At 39.6% G+C, this 24,263-nt stretch overlaps 1 protein-coding gene across 1 annotated transcript in view; it reads right to left on the bottom strand.

Moving 5' to 3' along the window:
- SPAG16 (sperm associated antigen 16) overlaps positions 1 to 24,263 on the bottom strand; it is a 569,616-nt gene that overhangs the window by 530,512 nt on the left and 14,841 nt on the right. The window contains exons 5-7 of the mRNA XM_063115872.1: positions 15,038 to 15,175; positions 8,226 to 8,333; positions 3,561 to 3,678 (exon numbers count right to left, since the gene is read on the bottom strand). Coding sequence (XP_062971942.1) covers positions 3,561 to 3,678; positions 8,226 to 8,333; positions 15,038 to 15,175 — 364 coding nt within the window. The remainder of the gene's footprint in view (positions 1 to 3,560; positions 3,679 to 8,225; positions 8,334 to 15,037; positions 15,176 to 24,263) is intronic.

The following is a 24,263-nucleotide window of genomic DNA, read 5'->3' as shown; positions in this document are numbered from 1 at the left end:
GACTTCACCAGATGGCTGACACCGAAATCAGATTGACTACATCCTTTGCAGCCAAAGGTGGCGGACATCTATACAGACGGTAAAAACAAGACCTGGAGCTGACTGTAGTTCAGATCACGAACTTCTTATTGCACAATTTAGAATCAAACTAAAGAGAATAGGGAAGACCCACAGATCAGTTAGATATGAGCTCACTAATATTCCTAATGAATATGCAGTGGAAGTGAAGAATAGATTTAAGGGACTAGATTTAGTAGATAGGGTCCCGGAAGAACTATGGCCAGAAGTTTGCAACATTGTCCAAGAGGTGGCAACAAAAAACGTCCCAAAGAAAAAGAAAACCAAGAAGGCAAGATGGCTGTCTGATGAGACACTGGAAGTAGCCCAAGAAAGAAGGAAAGCAAAAGGCAACAGTGATAGGGGGAGATATGCCCAATTAAATGCAAAATTCCAGAGGTTAGCCAGAAGAGATAAGGAATTATTTTTAAACAAGCAATGCACGGAAGTGGAAGAAGACAATAGAATAGGAAGGACAAGAGACCTCTTCCAGAAAATTAGAAACATCGGAGGTAAATTCCAGGCAAAAATGGGTATGATCAAAAACAAAGATGGCAAGGACCTAACAGAAACAGAAGAGATCAAGAAAAGGTGGCAAGAATATACGGAAGATCTGTATAGGAAGGATAATAATATCGGGGATAGCTCAGACGGTGTGGTCAGTGAGTTAGAGCCAGACATCCCGAAGAGTGAGGTTGAATGGGCCTTAAGAAGCATTGCTAATAACAAGGCAGCAGGAGACGATGGTATCCCAGCTGAACTGTTTAAAATATTGCAAGATGTTGCTGTCAAGGTGATGCATGCCATATGCCAGCAAATTTGGAAAACACAAGAATGGCCATCAGACTGGAAAAAATCAATTTATATCCCCATACCAAAAAGGGAAACACTAAAGAATGTTCCAACTATCGTACAGTGGCACTTATTTCACATGCCAGCAAGGTAATGCTCAAGATCCTGCAAGGTAGACTCCAGCAATTCATGGAGCGAGAATTGCCAGATGTACAAGCTGGGTTTAGAAAAGGCAGAGGAACTAGAGTCCAAATTGCCAATATCTGCTGGATAATGGAGAAAGCCAGGGAGTTCCAGAAAAACATCTATTTCTGTTTTATTGACTATTCTAAAGCCTTTGACTGTGTGGATCATAACAAACTGTGGCAAGTTCTTGGTGGTATGGGGATACCAAGTCATCTTGTCTGCCTCCTGAGGATTCTGTATAACGAACAAGTAGCAACGGTAAGAACAGACCACGGAACAACGGACTGGTTTAAGATTGGGAAAGGAGTACGGCAGGGTTGTATACTCTCACCTTACCTATTCAACTTGTATGCAGAACACATCATGCGACGTGCTGGGCTTGAGTTAAAATCGCAGGAAGAAACATTAACAATCTCAAATATGCAGATGACACCACTTTGATGGCTGAAAGCGAGGTGGAGCTGAGGAGCCTTATGATGAAGGTGAAAGAAGAAAGTGCAAAAGCCGAGTTGCAGTTAAACCTCAAAAAAACCAAGATTATGGCAACCAGCTTGATTGATAACTGGCAAATAGAGGGAGAAAACGTGGAGGCAGTGACAGACTTTGTATTTCTGGGCACAAAGATTACTGCAGACGCTGACTGCAGCCAGGAAATCAGAAGACGTTTACTTCTCAGGAGGAGAGCAATGACAAATCTTGACAAAATAGTTAAGAGCAGAGACACCACACTGACAACAAAGGTCCACATAGTTAAAGCAATGGTATTCCCCGTAGTAACCTATGGCTGCGAGAGCTGGACCATAAGGAAGGCTGAGCGAAGGAAGATAGATGCTTTTGAACTGTGGTGTTGGAGGAAAATTCTGAGAGTGCCTTGGACTGCAAGAAGATCAAACCAGTCCATACTCCAGGAAATAAAGCCAGACTGCTCACTTGAGGGAATGGTATTAAAGGCAAAACTGAAGTACTTTGGCCACATAATGAGAAGACAGGATACCCTGGAGAAGAGGCTGATGCTAGGGAAAGTGGAAGGCAAAAGGAAGAGGGGCCGACCAAGGGCAAGATGGATGGATGATATTCTGGAGGTGACAGAATTGACCTTGGGGGAGCTAGGGGTGGCGACAGCTGACAGAAAGCTCTGGCATGGGCTGGTCCATGAAGTCACGAAGAGTCGGAAGCGACTGAACGAATAAACAACAAAAAGTAGCCATTGATAGCCTTCTCCTCTAGGAATTTATCCAACCCTTATCCAACCCCCTTTTAAAGCCATCCAAATGGGTGGCCATCACTACATCTTGTGGTATGAGTTCCATAGTTTACACAAGAGCCCTACACTCAAGAGCTGACATGAATTTAGGGTACAAGAATACTTGCAACCAGGCAGGGTTTTGCTCATTGGGCTAGTTATTTTTACAGGATTGCTACATAGCAAGATGAACGAAGTCCTGGTTTAATCATGAACAAACCAGGCCAGTGAACCCCCAGTCAAATAGGGACATTCCAGATGCAGGGTCCCTGCACACAGGGGATGCAAACTGACTTGGCTTTGTGATACAAACTAGGATTAGTCAGGTTAACGCTCCAAGTGTCACAGATGGCAAGACCTGAGGAAAGAGAGTCCTGAGCAGCAGAGAGATTTCATAGAATCATAGAATAGTAGAGTTGGAAGGGGCCTAAAAGGCCATCAAGTCCAACCCCCTGCTCAATGCAGGAATCCACCCTAAAGCATACCTGACAGATGGTTGTCCAGCTGCCTCTTGAAGGCCTCTAGTGTGGGAGAGCCCACAACCTCCCTAGGTAACTGGTTCCATTGTCGTACTGCTCTAACAGTCAGGAAGTTTTTCCTGATGTCCAGCTGGAATCTGGCTTCCTGTAACTTGAGCCCGTTATTCCGTGTCCTGCACTCTGGGATGATCGAGAAGAGATCCTGGCCCTCCTCTGTGTGACAACCTTTTAAGTATTTGAAGAGTGCTTAGAAGTTTCCCCTCAGGGTTTCTACTCAAAAGGGCCCCTGGCAGAACCTTGTCCAGGAGACAGGCTTAAATTCAGCCAGGGCTAGAAATACATGCATACAGGTAGAGATCAGGTCCAACAACAGTCTACACTGGAAATCTTTACTGTACATGTTTCAACATAAACAACAGTCCTAAAGTCACAAAGATATTCTTGGCAATGGAAGACTAAAATACTTTATTCATGGAAAACAAGGGTCTCTGAGAAGACCAGCATTATATTCCGTGGGAGGTTTTAATGATACAAGGTTCTAACACACATTCATCATAATTTAAATTATATAATGCAACAGTTTAAAAGTAAATAGAATGGGGTGTACTTGGTACTCAGAAAACCTCTAAATATGTAAGGTTTTGTTAGACACTGCATATCTTTGAATTTCATTCTTGGCAAACTCGGACTTTTGGGGAATAAGACAGGAAAGAAACTTAACTGAATAATTAGAATCAATCAAATACCTAAAAAAGATCAGTGATCTCCATGAATCTTTAGGTTGAAAGTGATAGACGTTTTACCTGCCCAACAGCTCTGTCCCTTTCCAAACTTGTAAGCATTTTCTCTCTTAGCAGAACCTCGTATTTTTCATGTAGCTGCCTTAACATTGGCTCATATGAAGCATAATGTGTCTTCAGTCTACAAACAATGAAGAAATAGGAAAAAATGCACTACACAAAAAATAGTCACAACACAAGAGAAAATAAATATTCATTAGCATGCAATTCTTCACTATAGGAGACTTTTCTCAATTGCAGAATGGGTACTCTTAATCACCAAGCCCTTTCAAAAATTTTCTGTAATTTCCCTAGTCAAAGTACACTTACGTTTAAAACCTCTGGCATGTACCATTAAACAGAATAGAAGTATTCACCGTTTTGTGTATAATTGTTTGGCATGTAAGAATATTCTTCATGCTGATGATCTTTTATTGTTTCTCAAAACTCTAGTCAGTTCCAGCTTTGATGCAGTTGATTAACACTTTTTGTAATTTGTCTGGTTATTCAATGAAATGGTCAAAATCCAAACTGATGCCAATTGGAGATACTGTATCTCGTAGTCTATTAGCTAACTGACAATTTCAATAGGACCCAGATGTTATTGATTATTTGCAAATTCTTATTCTCAGACACTATCTCAAATGATTAAGCTTAATTTGAAAAAGTTGATTAATGAGATCTCATGTGACTAGGGCCATAGCTAGACCTAAGGTTTATCTATGAATATTTATCTTTGAACAGGGGTCAAACCTGTTCATCTAGGTGACACACAGGGATCCAGTGCTCAGGCAGGGGCGAACCCTGGATGATCCCAGGATAAACCTTAGGTCTAGCTGTGGCCTTAGACAGATGCACATCTTTAAAACTGAGTTTGTGGAGTAAGCTAAATACACTCAAGATGAATAATTCACCTTGGATTGTTTATGTCACACGTGGGATTTATCTATACCTGGCAAATATTTTCAAAAATCCAGTGCTTTGTTTTGTAAATTTGGGGGAGGGATTCGTCTCCACCATGAATTTCCTTGAAAAAGATGCAATTTCCAATTAAAGAAGATGGGCTTTGATTTCCAGATCTTGCTTTATATCATCAGGTCGACTTGTTGACTGGTAACAAATTTGTGTCTTTTCACTTAGATCAGATTTAACACCTTGGACAGCCCACAGTTACAGCTGTTAGAAATGTGTGGCATATAACATCAGGTCAGTCACATTTTGATCTATTTTCTCAAGTTAAGTTGACTATATAGAGAAACCCAGATTTAAACATAGGTAAGAAAATATTTTTGTGGCAGACTTGTACAGAGAAATTCATTTTTGCCTTGGATCAACTAGGTGATGATTTATTTATTTATTTGTCACTCTCAGCTTTTCTTGCTAAATACAACTTACCTACTAGGCTGAATGGCAGTATTTGCAATTACAACATTTCTTAGAATCTAGGTTTGGCTCTGCCGCATTTACAATTTCAGTGACTTCTTCACTACTGGAAATACTTATTGAGGCCAATCAACTTTATTGAGCCATGAGCCATGTTTTCAAATACTTATTAGTAGTGAATAAGTATGATATACAGTGTCTTAAGCATATAATGGAATAGTGAATAGGATTATCCTATTTTACATAATCAAAGGATAACCACTTTAGTGTCTCTGGGCTTCTCTATATTAAGCAAAAAACCTGCAGTCTTACTGGGGCTTTGTCTTCTGGAGTCTTTGCAGGTTTATGATCAGCACAATATATGCAAACCCCCCACCCCATTTTGCCAGGCCCTTCCCATATGTTTCATTTATATGACCAGCAGATGGCGTTGATACGTTGCACAATTTAGATTTATTGCCACGTTTTTGGTGACTTATAAAATTGTAGATTCTTGCTTGGAAAATGACAAGAGAGGCACTGGAGGTTGACTATGTCGTGAACTTCCGTGAATGAACAATCACAAGTGCACTATAAATGCCTCATGTAGAAGCAGCCTGTATCCAAAGCTCTATGGATCTCAGGTTATGCCTTATTCAGCAAAAACTCTTGTTCTGTGTCCATGGGATGCTACAACAACTCTTTAATAAGGGTTTGTCTAAGTCAGCTAACTGCTGGAGGTGTAACACACTGAAGACTTATTTTAACCACGCGTTTTGGCAATGTCCAACTGTTGCCTCTTTTGGGAGGAGGTTATATACTAATGAACTTTGTATTGGAACATTCTTTAATATTTACAGATGTACACATCCTTTTGAATTATCTACTTGCTTTTGGGAAGTGAACGTATAGTCAGCACAAGTGGATTTTCTGTGCCTTTTTGACAGCTAAAAGATGGATATTGCAACATTGATAGCATAAACTCTTATCTCCTATAATGCAAAGGATTAAAGACACTACAGCACTTTCTACATTTGAATGGGTGGTGTAAACATGCCACCTGCGAATAGACACTTATTTGAATATTTTGTCTGCTTTTGTTGAAGTTTGATATGTTCAAATGTATAAAGTTACCTTTTTTCCCCTCTGCTTTTTTTTAATTTTAAAATAAAAATCAATTTTAAAAATATTTGCATTACATCAGCTGGTGAATACAGTGAGCTTTATGCTGAGGACATTGGGGTGGGGTGGAGAATCTGACCTTGTCCTCAAGAGTCTGGTGTCTCTGGCAGATCCCATCAGGCAAGCAGAAGGAGGGGCATGAACCACAGTTGTCTTGGTCACCATAGGAGAACGAGAATACAAGTCACCCATCCCATCTTGGTTAATATCCATATAATTAGCTGGATTGGCAGGAACATGTAGAGGAAATGTTTGCTTCATCTCAAGGAGAAAAGCATCCCCTAGGGACTTTTTGTTCACGCCCACTGACTGAAAAACTATAAGCAGTACTTAATTTTGAAGATGGCTAAAACATCTAGCAGGGTATTCCCTGGAGATGAAATAGGTGCTGGACCACCCAGTCAGCTAGGATCCATGCATCCACGTTTAGCTAAATTATTGCACTTGCTTGCCAGATGAAACAGTCCATATCCAAATTTGGACATCGACACCTGCAATTTGCATTGGGGGGAAATTCTGTCATTTGCTCCAATGGGAGAGGGTTTATGCAAATTGTAAGTACAGGGACGTAGTGTCCTCTGGATCAGGACCACAGCTAGGGACAAAGGAGCGAGAAGTGTACTATCTGGCGTATTTATGAAACACACAAAGTGATTTATTTAAATATTTTTGGGCTGCCTTTTAGGGTGAAATTCTCCCAACACAACTTCCATAAAAGAATCCCATACATGTTTATTCAGATGTAAGAACTACTGTGTTTAAATAAAGATTTCTCCCAGGTAATTGTGCACTAATGACATCCTACAAAGTATAAATGCCTTGGCTTAAAACAAGCAAAATTGTGAATAGACCTAAAACTAGAGAGAGAGAGCTACAAAAAATTTTATTTATTATTTTTATTTATTTACAACATTTATATACTGCTCAATTATCTAACACAGATTGCAGAGTGGTGAACATTGATATAAACAGTAAAGGAAGATTAACAAAGCAAATTAAAATTATTCAATTTAAAAACAAAGGAGCCAGAAAGAAACAGTGGCTAGTCAGTTGGGGAAGGCTTCTTGAAATAGAAATGTTTTCAGGGGGTGCCAGAAGCAGCCTAGTGTTGGTGCCTGCCTGACCTCCAGGGGCAAAGAGTTCCACAGGTCCACGTGGAACCACCAGGAGCATGTCCTCCAATGACCTCAGTGATCAGGCAGGTTGGTAAGGGAGAAGGCACTCTCTTAGGTATCCTGGTCCCAAGTTGTTTAGGGCTTTGTACAATATACTAAAACCTTAAACCTGGCCTGATAGCCAATAGGCAGCCAGTGCAATTTATTTATTTATTTATTTATTTATTTATTTATTTATTACACTTATATACCACTCCCATAGCCAGGGCTCTCTGGGCGGTTTACAGAAATTCTAAAATTGAGATAAAAACAAGTATACAAAATTTAAAACTCTAAAACACAGAACATACACACATAAAGCATTAAAAACCGATTAAAAACTAAACATGTGGGTGATTAAGATGTGCCGCCATATGCCTGGGCAATTCCCTCAGCAAAGGAGTTATATGATGAAAAGAGGCAGCTTCCATTGACCTTATTTCAGGTTCCCCAAATAACCTTTTTTTTTTTAATTTGAACTACTGAAAAAAGGCCCAAGGGGGGTGGGGAAGGTTTTCCCGGATTTTTCCAGTTTATTTCAGAGCCTTCACATCTATCAATACAGATGAAGTCAGGGTTAGAAGAGCAGCTGCTGTAACAATGAACAGTGCTGCTACAAAGAGATCTATTGGTGACAGGAAACAAAAATAGAGCAGATAGGAGACATGTAGTCCCTCTCGTAGTGAGGCAAGACATTTTAGCCAAAGTAACTGTCTGAGACTCTGTGGGGTGGGATATCACCACAATCAGCAGGTGGCATTAATGTAACTCAGAGTGCCAGAGAAGAGTGATCTACTGTCACTGAAGAAAACATGCCAAGTGCAGTGAGATAGACAACCAGGGGGGAGTGGAGTATCCTGAAAGAAGACATGGCTTTGTGATCGGAAAACTAAGCAGAGCACTGCTCTTTGTTATATGTGTCATTCTTAAGTAATGCCAACTATTCTTCTGAAAACTGAGGAGGTTTAGGACCCTAATTGTAATCACTTACCTTTTAATGTCATTAATGAGCCTGTTCTTTTCCTGGACCACTCGCTTATGATGCATTCTATGGAAGTCACGCTCTTTCTGCATTTTTAGCATTGTTTCCTTAGCTTTGCTACATGAAAGGAAAATGAAATTATGGATTTTTTGACAAATTTCTGTTCTGGTTGAGGTCATACGAAAACAAAGGAAACAAATGGATCTAGCCTAGGAATTAGGAACCCTGATGCAGGTCAGGTAGGCAAACTTCTCCCCTCAATCTTTGATTTCCTGACTTTGGTGAGGAGGAAGGCTGCGTTCACAGGCTCTGCAATTGTGAAAACCAGCAACAAAAAGTTAGGGTGAGAGAGTGTGCACACCAATGACATAGCTGGGACTCGGGAGTTTGAGCAGGCAACCCTCACCCACTCCTCTCTACACGTGACAGGACTCCCCATACCTCCTTGGACAACCTCTCCCTTAAACTCCCCTCCCCTTTAATGGGGAAGGCTGGAAAAACCTACGCCATCATCATGCAGTTGATTATCCCACGTTTTGAAGTCCATCTCCTTTCCCCTGGGTTGAGAAGGTCTGGAGCGCAAAATGAAAAGTGGGAGGGGTTTTCCTCAGGAGTCCTTTCTAAAATCTTTGGTCAAAGCCATAGAGAAAGTTAAACCGAACCCAAGGAACCACACCCAGCTTATTCAAGCCTTCGGGGATTCCCTCTGCTTCCTGCCTTTGAGGAGAGAACTCGGTTAACTGGGAGTTCAATGCTGAATGCAATCAAAGTAGAGAAGCATGGTGCCTTTAAAGCAGGGCGTTCAGATTTAAAGCTGGGCGTTCAGATTTTCAGAAAAGTCTAAACAATAGGTTTCCTATTGCATTTCCAGTTAATTGTCAGATTTTCTACAATTTAAAATATGACTGACAAATGCTATAAATTATGCATTCACGCTCCAATACATTGTCTTTGAGCAACCACTTTCATTTACAGAGCACTATACATATAGCAGCCTATGGTTTGGAGCATAAGATTTCTTAACTGAAAGGGAAGTTCATGAAAGGGAAGTTTTCTGTACCACCTTCCCACTACAGTCCCTCACAACACAACACATACTATTCAGGAGGCAGTATTTGGGAGAGCTGGGGGGGGCTGGGGGGGGGAAGGAGGGATGGGAAACTTTGCTTCCATGAATTTCCTTTAATTAACCATCTTATGATCTAAGTTACTGTTAATTGCTTTCAATAGAGATGAAAAGATTCCCCCCACCCTCCCCGGAAGGGTTGAAAGACAGTACAAGGATGTAGTCCAAAATGTGGTTACAACTAGAGTCATGATGGTGCAGTGTAAGATAAAACACATAAGCTACCCACGTATAGGCAAAGCTGGTGAGAAGGCTGCAGCCTCATGGCTCCAGTTGTAAACACAGTGGCACAAAGTGAAACATGCCTGAACCTCTTGACCTGTTCAGTCGACACGTTAAGCCACGGTGGTTAAGCATTTTGAGCTAAACGTAATGGCTTAGCATGTTAGTAAAAAAGGATGATAAGGGTAGATATCTCATGTTAAAAGGTAAAATTGAGGGAAAGGTTTATACTTTGATTAATGTTTATGCCCCAAATGAGAGGCATAGAGAGTTTTTTATAAAGTTATTTAAAGAAATAGAAGAATTTAAGGAGGGGTATGCTATATTAGCTGGGGATTTTAATATGGTTATGGATAATAAATGGGACAGGTCAAATCCCACTAATGCTGAAAAGAGGAATAATATGACTATATTGAATAAATTAGTAAAAGAAAATGATTACCTAGATTCGTGGCGTTTACTTAACGGGAATAGGCCTGGATTTTCATATTTTTCCCCAGTTCATCATACATACTCCAGGATAGATTATATATTTGTTTCAAAAGATTTTGCAACGAGGATTTGTAAAATGGAAATGGGGGTAATAAAAGTAACTGATCATGCCTTGTTAAGTTTAGAATTTACAGTTAAGAAAGATTATAAAGAGGCATATAGATGGAAACTGAACACAAGGATATTGAAATATAATAAAGTAGTAGAGAAAATTCGGAACGAATTGTCGGAGTCATGGGAAATTAATGAAAAAGGAGGAACAGCTGGGTCAGTCATTTGGGACACCATGAAGGCTGTAGAGGAATCTGTATTAGAGAAACATGTAGTTTAAAAAGACAACAACGTGTAGAGCAGGAAAAGTTAGAGATAGAAATTAAAAACTTGGAGGAAAGATATTGGCGAGTTAAAGATAAATATAAATTAGTGGAAATACAAGCTAAGAAGAAACAATTAGAAAATTTAAATATAGAGGAGGTTCAAAAGAATTTAATGTATATGAAAAGGGAATACTTTGAAAACAGTAATAAGAACTCGAGGTTGCTTGCCAAGCTCACACAAAAAGAAAAAGGGAGGAATGGGATAGAAATGTTGAAAGATAGCCGAGGGAATTATTGTTATGCAATGAAAGCTAAAATAAAAATTTTTCAGGAATTTTATCAGGAATTGTATAAGGGTAAAGAAATTCAACAAGAAAAGGTGGAGGAGTATATTGGAAGGTTTATAAAGAAGGGAATAAAATTAGAATATAAGGAGTTAATGGAGTCAGTAATAAGTCAAAGAGAAGTTGAAGAGGTTATTGATAAGTTAAAAGTTGGTAAATCACCGGGAGCAGATGGTTTGGGTCCGGAATATTATAAGGTCTTCAAAGATTATTTAGTTCCAAAATTAATGGAACTTTATAATAGGATATTATCAGGAGAGAAGATACCTGAATCATGGGAACATTCAGTGATAATTCTGATCCCAAAACCAGATAAAGATTTGACTAATCCCGACTCTTATAGACCTATTTCGTTAATAAATCAGGATGTAAAAATTTTCACATCTATTATGGCCAAACGGCTAAATAAATTTTTATCAGAATACATAGGAGCAGATCAATGTGGGTTTGTGGTAGGAAGGCATATGCATAATTTAGTGGGAAGAGTTTTAAATGTAATAAATGTAATAAAAAAAGAAAATATTAAGGCAGGTATTATGGCATTGGATATTTTTAAAGCTTTTGATTGTGTGAGCTGGCAGGCACTAAAGAGTATTATAGATAAATTGGGATTTGGAAATAAATTTAAAAATGTAATAGAACAGCTATATTCCCAAAATACGGCGGTAGTGGTGGTAAATGACGGACTTACTGAAAAGATACGACTAGCCAGAGGAACAAGACAAGGATGTCCGCTCTCGCCGGTCCTGTTTGTAATGGTTATGGAAGTTTTGGCGAAGGCACTAAGGGAGGATGAAGAGTTAGAAGGAATTGGAGAGGTAAGGGAAATAAAGTTAAACATGTTTGCGGATGATACTTTATTGACCATTAAGAATCCATTAAGAAAATTAGAAAGAATTAAATATCATTTGAGGGAATTTGAGGAAATTACAGGGTTAAAAATAAATTGGTCTAAATCAGAGATGATGTTGTTTAACTATACCAAGAAGGAAGAAAAGGATTGGGAATTTAAGGGAATGGAATTGAAAGTTAAGAACGAGATTAAATATTTGGGAATTAAAATTACAAAAAATTTAGAGAATTTAGAAAGGGAAAATTTAACGAGGTTAAAGGAGGAGGTACTAGAGAAATTGGAGAAATATAAAAGATTAAACATCTTGGTTTGGGAGAATAGCTTTGATAAAAATGAAGATATTAGCTAAAATTAATTTTGTATTTAGGATGTTACCTATAAAAATATCAGAAACCGAGATAAAAAGTTGGCAAAATATAATTAATAAATATTGTAATGGAGAAAAGAAAGCAAGAGTGAATAAAAATAACTGGTACCTAAGCCAAAAAAAGGGGGGAATGGGTCTCCCAAACATAAAATTATACTACGTAGCAAATAGATTAAGACATGTTGTAGAAGCAATTATGGGAGTAGGAGATTTACATTGGATGGAAGAAAAAACCATAAGTAAGGTAGAGATGAATTTGGAGAATGTTTTTTTTAAAGACGGAGGAAGAAAGTGGGTTGGAAGTATAGATAATCCACTTCTGAGGACGCAATGGGAAATTTGGAGTAAATTTAAAGGGAAGCTGCTTCCGAGCAACTCTCCCCTAGCACCGATAATAATGTTAAAGAATTTCCCAGAGGATCTAAAGGGTAGATTATGTAAAATATTAAAAGAGAAAAATAAAATAAAATTAAAGGATTGGGTAAGAGATATTAAAACAAGAGAGGATATGGAAAATTTGTTAAAGGAGAAGAAGCTATCGTGGCTAGAATATGGTCAATTAGATCAATGGAATAAAAAGTGGATTAAAGATAATAGAATGTGCAGAAAGATGACGAGGTTTGAAGAATTAGTAGTAAGTAAGGAGAAAGGAAAAGGAGGTAGTATAGTTTTAAAAGGATTAATGAGTGAAATATATAAAATATTGTTAGAGAAGGAGTTTAGAGAGAATACAGAGAAAATGGTTTGGGAATCAGATTTGAAGATACAAATAGGGCGACAGAGCTGGGAGGGACTATGGAAACAAAGAGTGTTGAGAAGTTTATCAGTAAGAATAAAGGAGAATTATTTTAAAATTTTATGGAGGTGGTACCTAACCCCGGTTAGATTGAATAAGATAAGTGATCAACATTCAGCAAATTGTTGGAGAGGTTGTGGGGAAAAAGGAACGTATTTACATATGTGGTGGCAATGCAAATATGTACAAAGATTATGGAAGATGGTGTTCTCAGAAATTGAAGAAATAGTGGGAATGAAAATAGAACAAACACCAAAAATAGCATTGCTGTCACTATTTGAAGATATAAAGTGTGGAAAAGGAACTATAGAGCTGATATCGAGTTTGTTGGTTGCAGCACGACTGATGGTAGCTAGGAACTGGAAGATTCAAGGGGAATATTCTATTGAGGAATGGTATAAAGAAGTATGGGACATAGCCATTAATGATAAACTGACATGTAATATTAAGTGGAGAAAAGGCGTAACTAAAATAAATGAGTTCGAAGGAATCTGGAAACAGTTCCTAGTGTTTGTGTTTACTAAGGGAAGTGGGAAACCACCAGCAGAAGAAACGATTAGATTTTGGACTCAAGAATGATCCCGAGGTGGGGGGTGCACTTTTATGTTAAAAACGAAGATGTTGTAGTATGATAAGGTATATGTAATAGTTTTTGATATTTGTACTCAACAATTATTCAATATGTATGTAGCAGATGTTTGAAGTTTTTTTTCCTATTGTGTTTGTTTCAGTTATATTTTGGAATGTTTTTTTTATGTTTATATAGTGTTGAAAATGAATTTAAAAAATAAATTAAAAAAAAGCATGTTATTTGAACCATTCCTAACCGTGGTGGCTACATAACCATGGTTTAAACACACTCACCAACCATGTGCTGCAAAAGGGTTAGCGGCCTAGCCATGGCTTAGCATGTTATCTGAACAGGTCCATTGTCAACCATTCCAAATAAGTGTTTTTCAAACATTTCCTTCAGAAATTTTATAATTTCATTACAAAACAATATATATAGCACTCTATGAATTTGAAATAAGAGTTGGCATCACAGAGGCATTCTGGCAAGTAGTTCCATACATAAGATACTAAAGCAACCCACTCTTTAAAGCAGATTCTGAACTTTTTTTTTCCTATGCACACTCCTAGTAAAGAATGCACTGCAAATTAAATACTATATGGATGAACTGACTTCCTTATTTATGGCTCTTCTGTTTCCTATTCCTGTTCATGATGAGTTCCTGGAATACATACTGGTGCTGTGATTCCAAGCCCTCCCAACAAGATGTGAAACAATAAAGAGGTATGCTGTGCAATCCACAAACCCTTTATTCCATTGCCTGGAATTCTGCAGAGTACCGTGGGACGGAACAGGTTCTGGTGTTGGAGAGGACCCCTGGGAACCATTGTGTCAATGGTCCTTCGCATTGCATCACTCCACAGAGAAACAAGGACAGACTCCCCCAGAGCACTCAGGAACCCATGAAATTCCATGCGTCTCTGAAGGGAGGCCGTCCTAATAGGTTTCTCACCTCTACAGGGGGGATTGCTGTTGGAAGTCCAAAGTTCATCAGGAAGTGGCCTGCCCATGACAATAGGGTCACATCTTAGAAGATATATAAACATAAAATATCCTGCTAAAATATTGGCATATGTATCTACAGTCACAACCACATTTTCAAATTGCAGTGGTTTATTTCCCCATTAACCTCAGCAGCACAATATTTCTCTTCAGTGCTTTTCACATGGCTACTTCAATTGGGATTAAACTACTGCTTATTTCTCTTGCCTTGGATATTTTATATGGAGCAAGGAAAACATGCTACCGGTCTTGGTACACCCCAGGACCTGCCCCAACACTAACCTGTCAGCTCCTAGCAAGGTTCTTATGCAAGTCCAGAATCCCACAAATCTGTTTAGCTGGCACTTGATTATAACATGTTATGTGGGTACAAGCACCCCTATATCCTACTGACCAACTGACCGCTTAGAGTACCTGCAAATGGAGCTATCATATATATATAATGGATACTGTTGTTTTTATACTGTTTTTATGTTTTTAAATTTTTGTACGCTTTTAATGTTTACTATTTTTAATTGTTGTAAACCGTCCAGAGAGCTTCGGCTGTGGGGCGGTATATAAATGTAATAAAATAAATAAATAATAAATATTCTGGAACTGAGTAAGTTTGAGAGAGTGAAACGTATGCTTAACACTCCCCTTGAAATTAATGGGATTTAATTGTACTGAATTTGGGAGGATCTAGCCCCAAGTGAAAAGCAGAAGACCCATTAACAACTGTAACAACATACTTGGCTGCTAATTTATAGCTCTCCATTTCCTTCCTTAAATGTTTGTTTTCCCTCTCCAATTGTTGATTGCAGGTGTATGCATCTGGAACAAATCCAATGTCTTTAGGTTCGAGCACTCCTCTCTGCATCAGTTCATACCTGCAATTAAATGAATAAAGTTAGTTTCTTCTTTCCTCCCCGCCCACTTCTTCCTGGCCACAAGGATTAGGAAGACCCATGAGTGGACCCCTTTACCCACAATGCATAATGAAGCCTCTCTCATGTTTGCGGTCCAATCTAAGAGCGTCATCAGATGTGGGGGGGAGCTCAAGTTTCCCTACCATTGCTTTGGCCTCCTGCTGTTGTACCACCACAGGGACAAAGAGCTTCCTCTTTCTTCACATGGGGAAGAAAGAAAAACAAGCAACAACCGCGTGGCCCATTCAGTGGTCATTTTTATCACGCTGCTTCTCCAGCACACAGCAGGAAATAGCAGCAAGTTTTCCTATAGCCCCAAAGATCGGATTTTCTCTGTCTTATTTTATGACGGGAAAAAGAACAGAAGGAGCAGGTGACACATGGGAGTCAGACGGCATTGTCAAAAGGACCCACAAAAAAACATGACCAGCCAGTAACAAGCATGCTATAAAACGCTTGTCTGATGATGCTCTAAATAGGGTCTACTAGTAAATGGGAATGCTAAACAGAGCAGGCTCCCCATGGGTCAAATGCAATATATTCCTTACTTAGAAAGTTATTGAAATGTTGTCTCACATTATTTGAGAGTTCAAAGGCAGGCAGGCAGGACAGAGAGAACACTGGGGAAAAGTTATCACATTTAAAACACCTTTTGGATGTTTTTGCTGTATCAGCTCTCAAGAGGGAGAGAAAATATAAGGTGAAATCCAACGTCGGGGATTTCCAACCACACTATGGGACCTTCCCTTGTTCTCCTCCCCAAGCACCCCCCCGAATCCTCTCCAGAGAGTCCTCCAACCTTCTAGAGCAGATTTGGTGTACACAAAAGATTTGGGGTGCACAAACTGCAGGGAGAGGGGAAATCCATTTTGCCAGTGGTATCAGTTCTGCTGGCAGATGATCAACATTAGATACAACCCATTGTTTTATAAGACCAAGTGTTGTTGGAAAGTAAGCTCAGGCAATATTCTTGAGCTTACTTTCCAACAACACTTGGTCTTATTCTTGCAAATATTGTTAAGACTACATCAGTGGTTCCCAAACTTTTTCAGGTAACCGCCCCCTTGGTTCCACAAGCTCAAGCCCAGTGCCCCCACCCTACACTATAAAAATCATTATTCAGAATAGTGGTTTTCAATGACCCACTAAGGAAGATAATAATAAAATTCAAAACAGTAACAATTAATTGAATATTTATTTAAAATCCGAAGCACCTGCCGCAGGCTTGCCAAGGGAGGGAGGGAAAAGAGAGCGAATGCCTCTGTTTTGCAGCCGGCATGGCAGGGCACACCAAGCAGGGTATGTGTCTTCATTAGCATTTTGGTGCGTTTGAAAAGAAATTTTTCACCGTTAAAAGGACTCTTCTTAAATGGTATTAATACATGTGTGGATTCTTCCCCTATATGGCTTGGGACCAAACTACCTTCTCCCATAAAAATGTCCCTGGGTTTTAATACCTTCTGGAGAGGCGCTTCTCGGAAAAGACCACCTCAAGCGCCTCCCTGCCACCCCTTTGCCTCTTAACACCCCCCTATGCAATCCCACCACCCCCAAGGGGGCGGTACTGCCCACTTTGGTAACCACTGGACTAGATCCTTGGTCTGATCCAGCAAAGCATTTTTATGTTCTTAAGAAAGAATGCACTCTCAAAATAGCTTAACATATATTAATTATCCCTTATCTGTTAAGAGATCTCAAGTATGAACTGTTACTTAGAAAATGTCACACACATCAAACTGTGGGTTTTTAAAAAACTAGTCTACATAAGAGAAGCAAGATACATTTCCCTTTTTAACACGACTGTGCAAAATTTCCTGAATCAGATCTAGAAATAGCTCACAAATCCAAATCTTGGCATCACAGTAATAGAAAGGGTAATAATTGTGATCAAGAGCTCTAGATTATCATGGCGTTTATTACACTTGTGATACAATTCACAAAGGACCTCTAAAAGGCGTCTCAGTGAATATTGGTTAGCACTACTTCAGGAGTTGGATAGCAATTTACTATTTACCTAACTCTGAAAATGTCAGCAGAAGGCAAAGCCATGAGAACTACCCCATTTTAAGCATTCCTAATGAGACTGGAACTTTAAACCGGGCTATGACTCATCCTTGCTGTTATACTTCCTGTATCTGACCTTCATTGACAGATCAACACTAAGTAGATGCCGAAAGCCCAGTAGTATCCAGCATCCTTACAAAATCACAGCAGAACAAGTGCATATTTACAAATGCAAATTTACAACCACATACTAAGCCTTGGGGGCAGTTTTACATCTTTCTATAAGCAGTTATGGGTAGATTACAAATTTGGAATGATTTGGCCTTCCCAGAAGCAGCCTGATGTGGGTGCATCAGGTGGCAAAATCGGGGAAGAGCGGTGGGAGTGGCACAATGGTGTACTCCCTGCTTCTAAGTACCTGCCGGCAACCTGCAAGAAGCAAATGGGACAAAGAAGCAGCCACTCCCACAGGCCTCCCAACCACCTGGACTGTTCATTTGGGCAGCTGGCAGGCACGCCCACCGTGCCTTGGTCCCAGCGGCCACCTGCCTGTGGCTCGCAGGATGAAGAAGTGGTGAGCGTGGCCAGTGCTGGCTGCCCAAGCAAGCAGCCTGGGCAGCTGGGAGGCACCCAAGTGAGCGGTCACTTTTTGGTCCTGCCACCCACCTGCACACCTCCCACCCACCCGGACTGCCTACCTGAGCAGCCAGCAGTGCACTTAGCTCTGTCCTGCTGCCTCCGGTTCCATCTGCTTGCCTGAACAGGAGGCAGCAGGATGGAACAGGAGGCAGTGGGCTGCTCCATGGCGTGGCATGCTCACCTCTCCCAGAGGTCTCGCGAGACTTCCAGGATGAGGTATATGAAGTCTTGTAGGATCTGCGGGAGAGGTGTGCAAGTCAGGGAGGTGGCCTCCTGGCTGCCTGGGCTGCTTACTTGGGCATCTGGTGCTTGCCACCCTCACTGCTTCTTCATCCTGATGAGCACGTGCCTCCTGTAAGGCGTCCTGACAGGGACGCCTTACAGGAGGCAGCCAGCACATGGGGTAGATGTGCAGGGTGTGTGGGTGCAGCGGCACACGGAGGGGCAGAGGGGACGCACAGCCCACCTTGGGCCGGGCCTGCCAACAATCCTCAGGTTCTATTGCAACGGTTAAAATAGGCTACAAGAAAAACCTGGAGTACATTTTTGGGGAAGAGTATGTTCTCTAGTTTTGAATGGTTTCTGAAAAAGTTTATTCTTTTCCCCCTCCCTTACATTCTGAAAATACTATAGATATAATTGGAAGGCTGGGCATAGGGCGCACCACTTTTAATCTCTCTGTATGCTGCTCACTATTATGTTTTAGTTTCTTTCCCTCTTCATGTGCAAAGATAGATGAGAGAAGGCAGAGGGCGATTTCAAACTTCCCTTTTATCTCCCTTGGTCACATCTCTGCAGTCCCTACATTCCCCAGCAACACTTGCAACTGGCTTTACTCTCTCTTCCACTTTCCACAACAGAAAAGAAGATGTTTTGGACCAAATCAGGCAACAGATTATGAAACAAAAGGGCTGTGAAGGGGGATTGCTGCAGGGAAGGAAGAAAAATCTGGAGCGGATTTCCTTGGGAGAGAGAGAGAGAGACTGTCTTTTAGCCTTTTAACCCTGGTTTTGAAAACAGACATTTGCTGTGCTGTGGTAAATGCTTAATTTTCAGGAAAAGACCTGCAGGGGACTCAGGCGGTAAAGGAAACAATACCATTTGCATTACGGGACCTTCCCGTTAATTCAGTGGAATGGCAGGCTGCCACATACTGGTTGAAAAAGCATGCTGCATGTGTCAGAGGGACTTCTATTGTATTCTGGGTCAGCAGAAACAGTTTTGTCTAAGCCCAGACATAATTTGTTGACTCTTGTACACTGGGAACCCAACTGAAGCAGTACAATAATTGTGATGCTTCCAATCTTTCCTGATCAGTCTCTACCTGTGGCAAGTAGTGAAAGACTGCAATGTTAACAGAGGAAAAACTTCTCAGATGGTAAGATTTTGTCCCAAACTGCATATAGGTTAAGCCTGGTGAAGACTGCAGGAATGCTGACTAGTATTCCTGGCAGCAAAAGAATACGACTCTATGAGCAGTGATGTTTAAAACTATGAGGCCTAGATCCATGGATGAAAGGACATATAGTCATGGACTTGGTAAATTTGAAAGGCTGCAGAGCATTTGACATCTAACATGGAATCTAAAATACTAATTTTCTGACAATCTCATTTTTCATTAAAAGAAGGGAGGAAGAAGGGAGGGCTCTCAAAATACATTGGAAAGTTTTGACAAAAGACCTGAAATCACAGGACTTTTTCATTTAATACATCCCTCAGTCTGTCTCTATGGAGACTGGAATGATCCCATCACACCATTCCTCATTATTTCTAACCCAAATTATTCTTCAGCCTTTCACATACACCAAAATACAACATTTCTACACAAAATGACTTGTGCAATGTTGCAAAAACTAAAATGTAATCCAGACAAGTGTTGCAGCCAGAAAACATGCTGAACTGGATAGTGGTGTACAGCCTGACATGGGGTGCACACATACTCCTAAAGAGTCAGGCACCTAGTTTCTGAATGCTCCTGGACTTGGCACGATTTACAGAGGCACAGGTATCACTGGTAGCCATGAGAGCTTTTTAACAGCCTTGGCTGGGTTCCCAACTGCAGTCTTATCTGGAGATGACTGATCTTGCCTCACTGTCACATGCTTTGGTTACATCCTGGTGTAATGTACTCAACATGGGCCTGCCCTTAAAAATGGTCTGAAAACTTAAATTGGTGCAGAATGCAACAGCAAGGACACTTATTGGAGCTTCAAAGCTAGGTGTTTGGATTGTATTACACCTATACTACACCAGTTACCTTAGTTGCCTATTAGTTTCCAGGCCCAATTTAAGGCGCTGGTATGAAATTGTAAAGTCCAAAACACTTGCACCTGCCCAAGCTTCAAGAACAGCATTTAAGCCATGCTATTTAATTTACTTGTAAGAGCTCTTACAAGGAGAGGGATTTTTCTGTAGTAAACCCTCATTTTGGTAATAGCTTCCCAAAGAAAATACTTGTGGCAGTTTCTATTTTGGCTTTCTTCTTCCAGTCAGCATTTGGGTAATTTTTAGGGTGCTGTGTTTCAATTATTGTTTTATCTATTGATGAAAATTTTAATGTTGCTCTATTGTTATTGTTGTTTTACTATTGTAATAATCTGGAATTTAATATGTTATTTGTCACTGATCATGTTGTGAACAGCCTTGTGAGGGTAGATACCTGAAAGGTGGGCTACAAATCTGTTAAATAAAATAAAATAAATCAAAATGTGTTAATTTGCTTAATTTATTTGGCTTTTTCGATTACAAAATTAGAATTTAAGTAGAAACTTCATTCTTATTTATAGTTAATAGACCCTAAGACTTCATTTTGCAGATCACTTAAGACATTAATTTGACAGCTAAAGAAAATTGTCAGAAGAGGAAACATAAAAAGATTACAATTCTTCCCCCACACCTAAACACTGCATATAAAACTGAACTTTCCATAATACAGCTGATGAAGTGGGCTGCAGTCCACGAAAGCTCATGCCAGAATAAATGTGTTTAAAGTGCCGAAAAACTCTTCATTATAAAAATGAATGTAAAGCTTAGCATTTTAATCTATGTGTTTGATCCAGGCTAAGTGAAATGAACTTAAGTGTCACTGATTTCAGTGGAATGCAAGTCATGATCAACTTCTCCCATTGATTACAATGAGACATAAATTCAACTTAATCTAGATTCAACCGTATAAATCTTCCAAGTACAGTTTTGAATGTCTAAAACTGAATTTACAAAGAAAATATTATAGTTATTTTATACCTCAATTTAAACATTAATCTGAAAGTTAAAAGATGAAAATGCTATATCTGCATACATAGCCAAAATATTCAAGCTGTGATATACACATCAATTACCTTGCCTAAATTAATTAAAGATTAGTTCTTAGACAGACTTTCATATCTAAGAGGGTCATTTAATAAATGAGCTGAGCTGTTATAGGTGTAAATGAATCAACTTTCTCAGCATTAATTATTTTCTCATTTCAAATCCCATTAGAGTTTGATCACAGCATGCATCAGCTCTGTATATTAGCAAGAGAAAGATATTTGTACAAAGGAACATTTGATAACTGTAATTTGCTTTCACTTATTAATGATGCCAATTAACAATTTAAATGCAATTTTAAAACGTTTATAAAATATATGTTTTGGACATCAGCTCACAAGCCATTAAACATGGTCTTTTAACACTGTAATCCAGAAGCCGTGTCCTCAGGAACCAGAAAACTGTGGATCTAGAATACTACATGGTTACAATCATAGCACAGAATATTCCCTTTATAAAAAGGATTCCTGCTGTCTTAGAATTGCAGAGATAAACATGAACATGTGCAGTTTCTATTATAATTCATGGCTGTGTGCCATAGACTAAAGAAGTTCTTCAATTGAAAAAGCTCCATCACCACAGCTATGCGAGGAAAGATAGAGCATGAGCTGGAGTTTACACATCAATACCAACCTTCCAGAATTCCTTCTCACATCTTCTCTCTTCCTCAAAAGAGTGAAATGTGGGGGGGAAGTCATGTGAATTGGGATTTCCAAGGAACATGCACTAGTATGGATACCCAGCACGCTTATTGCGATCAACACAGGGGTATGGTAACAGGATAGTTTGTAGGGAGGATTTTTAAAGATATGAAGTAGGGCTTAGACCAGGGACGAGGATTGAATCTGCAGGCATGATAAGGCCCACAGGAATTCCCCATCTGGCCTAACAGCTTCATACGCTTGCCCCACCCCCTTTGCCGCAGAGGGAAAAACTCTTATCTCCAATCTATAAATATGGTTCTGATATATTTACCTGTTTTGTATAAACTGTTCCAACTGAAAAACCTCAATTTCCTAGTTGCAGAATTTAGCATAGAATTATAGACATTCACTATCCACACTAGTCTTTTATCAAGCTAGAGCTCTTAAAAGCTATAGTAGCAAGAAAATATTTTGCCACTGTGCAGGTATCACCTTTCCAAAGTTTTATTTATTTATTTATTTACTAGCTGTACCCTGCCACACGTTGCTGTGGCTCAGTCTGGTTAAATTGAAAAGAAAGAAAAGACAAAGTGGATGTTTCTAATATGTTTAATTTCACAATGCTTGTGGATATACAATATTTTTAGTTGTTCCATTGTCTGTGTAGATATAGAGATTGTCTGGTTTGCTGACTCTAGAACACGCAACATATAATTGTCCATGTGAGAAGCAATCTGTGTCTAGATCTAAACCGCACAATTCTAAAGATTGGCCCTGAGCTTTGTTGATGGTGATTGCAAACGCCAATCGAATTGGGAATTGCAATCTCTTAAATTGAAATAGCATATCTGTTGGAATCATAGGAATGCGAGGAATGAGGACATCTTCACCTTTGAAAGGTCCTGTCAAGATTGTTCCTTCTATGACGTTGCTCAGTAATTTTTTTACTGCAAGTCATGTGCTGCTGCAAAGTTTTGGCTGGTTGATATTTCGCAACATGATAATTGGCAGGCCGATTTTCAATTGCAGTACGTGCGGTGGCATCCCTGGCAGATCGAGTGAATTCAAAAATTCTGTTGGATAATTAACCGCTTCATCTGCTTCCACAACAGTGTCGATGGACTTATATGTGACTGCCTCGCTTTGAATGTTAGATTGAATAATATTGTTAAGTTCGTAGACGTTTTTGTTCTTGGCCGCAAGAATAGCTCGTTCACTCAGCCAATCGTGATTCTTATAATTGGTTTGAATATTTGGAAATACTTTTTCAACCAATTCTTCTTTTGACGTCACTAAATTACAGAAGTTATGAGGTAATAAAATTCGTCCTGAGGTCAGATCAACCGGCACCTTTCCATTCCCAATTTCCAGCAATTGACGTGAGAATATCTCAGCTGATCAATCGTTTTGCAGCTGGACACGCATATTTGTAGTTAATTTTAACGTCTTTACGTGTCGCCACAAAGTAGAGTATTTCAGGCAAGCATTTATTTCGTCCACTGGTGTCGATCGAGGAATTACAGGTAATGTTTGCCTGAAATCTCCTGCAAGCAATATTAATGTGTTCCCAAATGGTCTGATGTTTCCACGCAAATCTTGCAATCATCTATCAAGAGCCTCGAGTGATTTTTTGTGTGCCATTGTGCATTCATCCCAAACAATAAGTTTGCATTTTTGTAATATTTTTCCCATGCCGGATGCTTTGAAATGTTGCACGTGGGAGTTTCAATGAATTGTATGTTTAATGGCAATTTCAAAGTGGAATGAGCAGTTCTTCCACCAGTTAACAATGTCGCAGCTATTCCGGACGACGCAAGAGCTAAGGTGTAGATACAAATGTTTCCCATGCTTGAAGTAGTGTTAATCTGTTTTAGCCATTAGACATCAAGTTGTAATAAAAACGGATACATGAAAGAAGAGGTCTGGGGTGGGTGCTGTGCTTATGGTCAAAACAAATGCATATCCACCTAGGATGCTATAATGGTGTTCAACCTGATGCGCTTCCACCTGTAGCCAAGACACAACTGTGGAAATTAAAATAAGTTCTACTTGCCTTTACCACTGCTATAACCCTTTTAGAAGGAATAGCTCTGGGTGGGACAGCCAGCTCTTGAAAAGACTGACATGAGAGCAGACTGTGGCCAGAATTTTCCTTCAGGACTGAAGTGAACAATTAACATTTATTGACATTTTCACACAGCTAATGAATTGTAGGATGCATATTAGCATATCCATCATTCTCAAGGACAGGTATTGGAATCCGTATGCCACAAACACAGGTTGTAAAGTGTGGGGAAATACATTGCGAAGTCTCCAGATCTCAAGAGGTTGAGCAGGATATATGTAGACTTGCTTACTTAGCAGAATTATTTTGGTCTCATCATTGAGCCTATCTTGGCACATTTGAGTCACCTAGGCACTTTTTCAGAACACAATATACAGTCCTGTGTATT

This window comes from Elgaria multicarinata, chromosome 2 (genome assembly GCF_023053635.1).
Source record: "Elgaria multicarinata webbii isolate HBS135686 ecotype San Diego chromosome 2, rElgMul1.1.pri, whole genome shotgun sequence".
Taxonomy (NCBI): Eukaryota; Metazoa; Chordata; class Lepidosauria; order Squamata; family Anguidae; genus Elgaria; species Elgaria multicarinata.
Note: the sequence above shows the minus strand (reverse complement) of the source record. Positions and strands in the feature narration are given on the sequence as shown.